The sequence below is a fragment of the Lolium perenne genome, chromosome 3, assembly GCF_019359855.2.
Source record: "Lolium perenne isolate Kyuss_39 chromosome 3, Kyuss_2.0, whole genome shotgun sequence".
In the NCBI taxonomy this organism is placed as follows: Eukaryota; Viridiplantae; Streptophyta; class Magnoliopsida; order Poales; family Poaceae; genus Lolium; species Lolium perenne.
In genome coordinates this window covers 7781500-7788887 of record NC_067246.2, presented here as the reverse complement: position 1 = coordinate 7788887, position 7388 = coordinate 7781500, and the positions used below count along the sequence as shown (strand labels likewise).

At 44.7% G+C, this 7388-nt stretch overlaps 1 protein-coding gene across 1 annotated transcript; it reads left to right on the top strand.

Annotated features, from left to right (window-relative positions):
• Positions 1-3128: 3128 nt before the first annotated feature.
• On the top strand, positions 3129-6020 carry LOC127325633 (uncharacterized). The gene is made up of 5 exons (XM_051352440.2): positions 3129-5089; positions 5181-5354; positions 5447-5557; positions 5645-5708; positions 5889-6020. Exons 1-5 carry the CDS (start codon positions 3171-3173, stop codon positions 6018-6020), a joined length of 2400 nt encoding a protein of 799 aa, XP_051208400.2. The 5' UTR covers positions 3129-3170.
• Positions 6021-7388: the final 1368 nt, after the last annotated feature.

The window sequence follows — 7388 nt, the reverse complement described above, 5'->3', positions numbered from 1 at the left end:
CAAGGTAGCCACCGCCGGCCACCGGCGCCCCCGGCCATCTTTTTTTTTTAAATTTTTGTAATATTATTAGTTACTTATTTAGTATATGTAGTTAGTTAGTTTAAATTTAGTATATGTAGTTAGTTAGTTTAAATTTTGTATTAGTTTTTTGTAAGTTTTTTGTATTAGTTTAAATTTTGTATTAGTTAGCTAGTTTAAATTTTGTATTAGTTAGCTAGTTAGTTAGTTTAAATTTATGTATATGTAGTTAGTTATTTAGTATATGTAGTTAGTTAGTTTAAATTTAGTATATGTAGTTAGTTAGTTTAAATTTTGTATTAGTTTTTTGTAAGTTTTTTGTATTAGTTTAAATTTTGTATTAGTTAGCTAGTTTAAATTTTGTATTAGTTAGCTAGTTAGTTAGTTTAAATTTATGTATATGTAGTTAGTTATTTAGTATATGTAGTTAGTTAGTTTAAATTTAGTATATGTAGTTAGTTAGTTTAAATTTTGTATTAGTTTTTTGTAAGTTTTTTGTATTAGTTTAAATTTTGTATTAGTTAGCTAGTTTAAATTTTGTATTAGTTAGCTAGTTAGTTAGTTTAAATTTATGTATAAGTTAGTTAGTTTTTTAGTTAATTAGTTTTATGTTGTTTATGTATTAAGTTAGTAATTTAGTTAGTATTTAGTTAATCGCCACGCGCCGCCGGTATTAAGTTAGTAATTTAGTTAGTATTTTTTAGTTAGTTAGTTTAAGTTTTTTGTAAATCTTTCAAAACGGCTCCAGGCCGTTGGATTCAAGCGGCCTGAGCCGTTGGATGCACTTGGCGCGGATCATCCCCAACCCCCTTTTGTTGCGGGTGGTGGCACGACCCGCGACAAAAGACCCCCCTTTTGTCGCGGGTCGTGCACCCGCGACAAAAGGGGGCCTTTTGTCGCGGGCCGTGGCACGACCCGCGACAAAAGGGGGTCTCCTATATAACCTCCGCGCGTCGCGAGCGGAGCCACCACCCGCGACCCCGGAGGCAACCCTAGACGATTTTTGCGCCGCCAGGCTGCCAAAAATTTCCGAACCGCCGCCGCCGTCGCCGCCAGCATCTACGCCGCCCCCGGCCGCCGCCCCCGCCACCTCTGCGCCGTCGCCTTTGCCGCGCCGCCGCCCACTGCCACGCCGGAGGCCGCCGCCATCTCTGCCGCGCCGCCGCCCTCTGCGCGCCACGCCGGAGGCCGCCACCGGCGCCCCCTGCCCTTCTACCGCGCGCGCCCTGCGCAGGTAGCCGCCGCCGGCCACCGGCGCCCCCGGCCATTTTTTTTTTAAATTTTTGTAATATTATTAGTATTAGTTAGTTAGCTAGTATATGTAGTTAGTTAGTTTAGTATATGTATATGTAGTTAGTTAGCTAGTATTTTTTTTTAAATTTTTGTAATATTATTAGTATTAGTTAGTTAGCTAGTATATGTAGTTAGTTAGTTTAGTACAAGTTTAAATTTTGTATTAGTTAGCTAGTTAGTTAGTTTAAATTTATGTATATGTAGTTAGTTATTTAGTATATGTAGTTAGTTAGTTTAAATTTAGTATATGTAGTTAGTTAGTTTAAATTTTGTATTAGTTTAAATTTTGTATTAGTTAGCTAGTTTAAATTTTGTATTAGTTAGCTAGTTAGTTAGTTTAAATTTATGTATATGTAGTTAGTTATTTAGTATATGTAGTTAGTTAGTTTAAATTTAGTATATGTAGTTAGTTAGTTTAAATTTTGTATTAGTTTTTTGTAAGTTTTTTGTATTAGTTTAAATTTTGTATTTAGTTAGTATTTAGTTAATCGCCACGCGTCGCCGGTATTAAGTTAGTAATTTAGTTAGTATTTTTTAGTTAGTTAGTTTAAGTTTTCTGTAAATCTTTCAAAACGCCCCGACCGGACCGACACCGTCCCACGCTCCGTCTCCCTCGCTTCGCCACCCCCGACACCAGTCGCCGACACCCTCACGCGCCCTCTCCCTCTCGCAAACACCCCTCTTCTCTCCCTCTCGCGAACACCCCCGACGCCGCAACTTCCCTCCCTCTCGCAAACAACCGACACCCTCTCCCTCTCGCAAATACCAGTCGCCGACACCCTCTCACTCTCGCAAATACCAGTCGCCGACACCCTCTCCCTCTCACAACCAACCGACGTCGATACCCTCTTCCTCACGTGAGCATTGTCGAGATCCTCTCCTTGAGCCTACCCCATCCGTGGTTAGGGTTAGGGTTTGGGTATTGTTTGGTTAGGGTTAGTGTTTGATTAAGTTTTGGGTTTGGTTAGGGTTAGAACATGTACTTATCGATTTAATTTTTTGCAGAAACAATAGATCCATTCGAAATCCATCGAGACTTGGAACAGGAAGACCTATTCGAGGACATAATCCGCGATGGTCCAGAAGCTGACCGAGAAGAGCGCGACTCTGGTGATGGAGAAGACCGCGGCTCCGGTGATGGAGAAGCCGACGGCTCCGGTGATGGAGAAGCCGACGGCTTCGGTGATGGAGAAGCCGACGGCTCCGGTCATGGCGAGGTATACGATCACTAGGCATTAATGGAATTCTATATGTACATATAGATATAAATTAATTAATTTTTATTCTCTTAGGCCTCCGAAGATAAGTTGGAGAAACGAGGCCCGGCAAAGAGGTTGAGCCCAAAAGACCACTTCACAATTGAAGCTATATCACCGAAAGGCCAACCGGTGGCACCCGCGGCTGTCAGAGTGACATTTAAAAATCAGTGCGGAGTTCTGGTTAGGGATCGTCTCCCGATCACTATTAGAGAATGGAACAAGACCAAGAATGTGTCCGAAGATCAGGTTGCCGATAGGTACAAAGACACACTTTTTGACGACCTCATGACACATTTCACTTTGCCAGTTTTGAGATCGGAGTCTGAGATGGCCAAGCAGAGGGCGCTAGTGAAGAAATGGGCTCTTAAGAAGATGGGGGAACTTTTTCGGGCGTATAAGAACCGGTTATGGGCAACTTATAAGGCCGAGAAGAAGCCTCCATTATTCGAAAACTATCTAGCGAAGCAGGAGCATAACTGGGAAGAATTTGTGAAGTACAAAGAATCAGAGGAGGCTATGAGACTGTCAAAGAAAAATAAGAAGAATGCAAGCGAAAAGAAATATCACCATCATACGGGGCGAGGGGGCTACGAAGTAGCCATGCCTAAGTGGGATGCACAAGAGGCTGAGATGAAGCGGAATGGGATCACTCCAGAACCCGAGCGAGAAGGATGGGACACTAGGGCTCGAAATGGGTTCCTTGGGCATGGCTGTGAGTATGACATGAAGACAGGGAACCTTGTTGAAAGTGACAGCAAGGTTAAGGTACCCAGGGAAAAATGGATTGAAGTGATGGCTGATATTAAAGCGGGAAAACTGAAGTTTGCTCCCGATAGAGAGAAAGACTTGCTGACGCTTGTCCTCGGTAATCCTGAAAAGGGAGGACGAACAAGAGGCTTCGGCCCTAGTGTTCCGTGGGCGCTTGGGTTTCCGGACGACGCGGAGACTTATAGAAGCCGAGCGAGAGCAAAAAAACGCGAGCTGGAGGTGCAGAATGACCGGATGGCCGAGTTCCAACGTCAACTTGACCAGCAGCAGCGGGAGATTCAGCAGCAGCAGCGGGAGATAAATGAACTAAAAGGACAGCGCCAGCCAGATAATACCGCCGGCATATCTCAGCGGCGAGACAGCAGCGTGGCCGACTCGGAGGCCCCGCCTTTACGGATGATAGATGGCGGTCCTGGCGACCCCGTGGATGGAATCAAGGAGCAAACACCTTGTGATCTCCATGAGGTGTTCAGGAACTTATCTGTTAAGGTGGCGGTCGGCTTTGTCTTACCTGCATTTGGAGCTGAAGGTGAGCCGGCAACATGGCATGGCAATGAGATTCCAGCTGGCTATGCTCGTGTCGGGGTGGATTCAGTTGTACCGTCGTGGGAGACATTGCAGCTCGTAATCCCTGGAGGTGATGGTCAGGTTACACTCGGAGACGTACTGGGAGAAATCATTCTTTGGGAAAAGAAAAACATCAAGCTTCCAGGTTGGGTAGCCCCTAGTACTAGTCGTCCCAGGTCACCATCACCTCCTCCAAGTGATCGCAGGACACCATCACCTCTTCCGACTGATCACATGTCGCCACCATCACCCTATGGGTACGACCATGACATCCGTAGTCCATCTCCATCTCCAGCGCCGCCGCCTGCGCCCACTAAGACTCGGAATGCACCCAGCCGGAAGCGTTTCAAGAGTCCTGTCCGCAAGCGGTCGCCCCTCCCAACAGTACCAAAGGTTCCTCCCCCCCGTCCTTACGATCGTACTAAAGAGGAAAATGAGGCCATTGTAAAGAAACACGTGCATGAACAGCTTCATAAGGAAAAACCTCCAGCGCCAGCGCCATACACCGAGAAGCAAAAAGGATATGCTCTTGATTTTCTGAACACACCATCGCAATATGACTTACACGAGAAGAAGGATGACTACACACGCACACTTGCGAGGGTAATTGAGGACAAGGGCACTGCTAAGAAGAAGGATAGTGCTAGCACGAGCAAATCATCAGCTAGAAGTGTAGCCGGGAAGAAATCAAGTTCAACAAGTGCACCCCTCAAGGCCAAGCAAGCAGCGACAACGGGCAGAAAAAGAAAGGAAATTCCCCAGCTCGGAGAACAGGCCAAACAATCGATCCCACCACTCAAAGTGTCAGATGTTCCCTCGGTGTACCAGGAACATGGTGATTTCGATCTGGAAGCAGCTGCGGCGCTAGCGGCTCAAGTTGGCTGTACCGTGGAGGAATTGCTGAGTGCCCATGATGCAGTACTACCCATTGCTGATATAGCTCCTAAATTTGTCTATGGGGCCGACTTGGTCAGCAAAGAGCGGCTGCATAAACTGCCAACGCATATGCGGAATTTGCATCAGTGGTACCTTGATGCGTGCAAGGAGAACACAAGTTACATCGTGGCGGATATCGCAGAAGATTATTACTTCCGAAAGGAGGAGATCCATATTGAGATGAATGAACTCTGGCAGTTATTCAATTTAGATGCCCTCGACAAATCTCTCATGAGTTGCTACTGCTTGTAAGTTGTTAACTACATATAAGTTCATGTTCATTCAGTTGTTCCTGTTCATTGCATATACTCATTATATCTTATGTGTTCTCTTATGCAGACTGAAGATCATTGAATGCAGAAGTAATAAGATGTTCAATGTTGGGTTTGTTGACCCAGATAAAGTACATCATGACACGGTAAAGAATAATGTCGAAGAAACGGGGGGAAACCTACTAAGGTTTATAGGGGAGCAAAGCTTCTGTGATTCAATACTGTTTCCTTACAACTACAGGTGAGAGTCTTACTGATCTGTTGTGCACATTCAATTTTTCTTACTCGATGTTATGTGTAATTCATGACGTATATATATATAAACATGTGCAGTTTCCACTGGATTCTGCTAAATATTCAAGTTGATAAGGGAATAGTTGAAGTAAGGGACCCATTGAGTAGAGGCCTGGACGGGTTCCGCGACTTCCAGAACATTCTCCAGAGGTAATTTCAATCATTAATTGCCGCGCTATATCTTTCGTGAGATATCAATTAATTATCCACTCATTCAATCATTCTTTTGCCTGGCAGGTGTTGGAGAGCTTTGAAGAATAATATTGCGGGTAACTTCGCAGAGAAGCTAACATTTACTCTTGTTACAGGGGACGAATCTATGTGGATACTACGTTTGCGAGTCCATTCGCATGTTAACCACTGAGAAGCACAATGATAATAGATTCAACGTAAGCAATAACATTCACAACTTTAGTTTATTATCGTCAGTATTTCGTTATCAAGATTGATATAGTCATATTCATCTCATTTTCCTATATAGGTCGACTTCATGCGGGAGAAGCTCCAACCACACGAGCACATACTAGGAATTACGGAGGAATTGGCGGGACTTCTAATGAAAGAAGTAATAGACGACAACGGCTTGTTTAGTCCAAATAGGCGCAACAAATGATCCCCATGTATTAGTTCGAATAGACGATGGGCTTTAGTCCCGGTGGTAGTGAGCTCCATGTATATGTGTAAGGGGAATCTACGAAGTTTTGCTCCCAATATTTGTTTGCTCGATCTATATATAATGAATGAACGTGTACAACTTGTAGTAGCGTACAAATATTTGTTATGCAACTTTTATTTTAAAATGAAAAAATGAAATAAAAGGGGGGGGGGGGGCGGTGGCGGGGGGGGGGGGGGGGGCGGGTTGCTGCACACCTCAAACCCTAAAGCAGCAGCGTTCTGCGCGCGCCACGTAGAGGCCCTTTCGTCGCGGGTGGTAATACCGCCCGCGACAAAAGGGTGTGCCCCTGGGGCACCCCGCGCCTGCCACGTGGTGGACCATATGTCGCGGGTGGTAAGCGACCCGCGACAAAAGGGTGGACCTTTTGTCGCGCCTTCGTTGTCGCGGGTGGCCGCCCGCGACAAAAGGCCCTTACGACCCGCGACAAAAGGGCTGTTTTCCACTAGTGTACCATGCCCTAAATTATATTAGGATGCAAGGATATCATGGAAGGACAACAATAAGAAGGATTGATATAAATCATCATATATATATATATACCACTCCGCTCTTATGCACATGGACTCGTTGACAACTTCACTTTCTTCATCCTAGAATTGTCTTACCCGTGTACTCTTTCATGCATGGCAAAAATCGTGAGGATCACACAGATGTACAACATCTGTTGGTAAGTGTAGGAAAAGGAGGCACTAGGAAGCACACTGTCACGAGATCCTCACATAGCACTCGACAGTGGTTGCATTTTGCATGCTGGGCATTTCGCACATTTGCTGAATATGGCTCCACTCCATTTCTCTGGTTGGCCGGAAGGGTGAAGGTTTATGACCACGAAGAGATGGACGTTGTGTGAGTATGGACTGATGGGCTATAGATATACATATAACATATTGATGCTCCATTTTTTAGCTTCACAACTATTGTGACTGAATTTTGGTGAATCACATCGTTTTTTATATCTGAATTTGATAAGAACATAATTGGAGGGCAAGTCCACAATTACTGGGAAATTATTTCACGTTTTACCAAAAAAAATTGATTCAGCACTTCCCCTGCAAGTTGGCCCCCCTCTCCACTCCTATTTAAGTCCCGCACCCCTGCATTGACTGAAGATGTTGTGTTCCTAGGTTTGCACCCGCCCCCACCCCATCTCGATCTCCTCCGGTGGTGCTGGACGCATACTATTTTTCCGAGTGGGTAGTGGACAACAATACGAATGTTATTTCATTTATTACGTAGAACATTTTGGTTGGTTGCTGCTGGTTGAATTTGTAGTTTGTACGAGCTAATGATGAAACTTTTTCACCG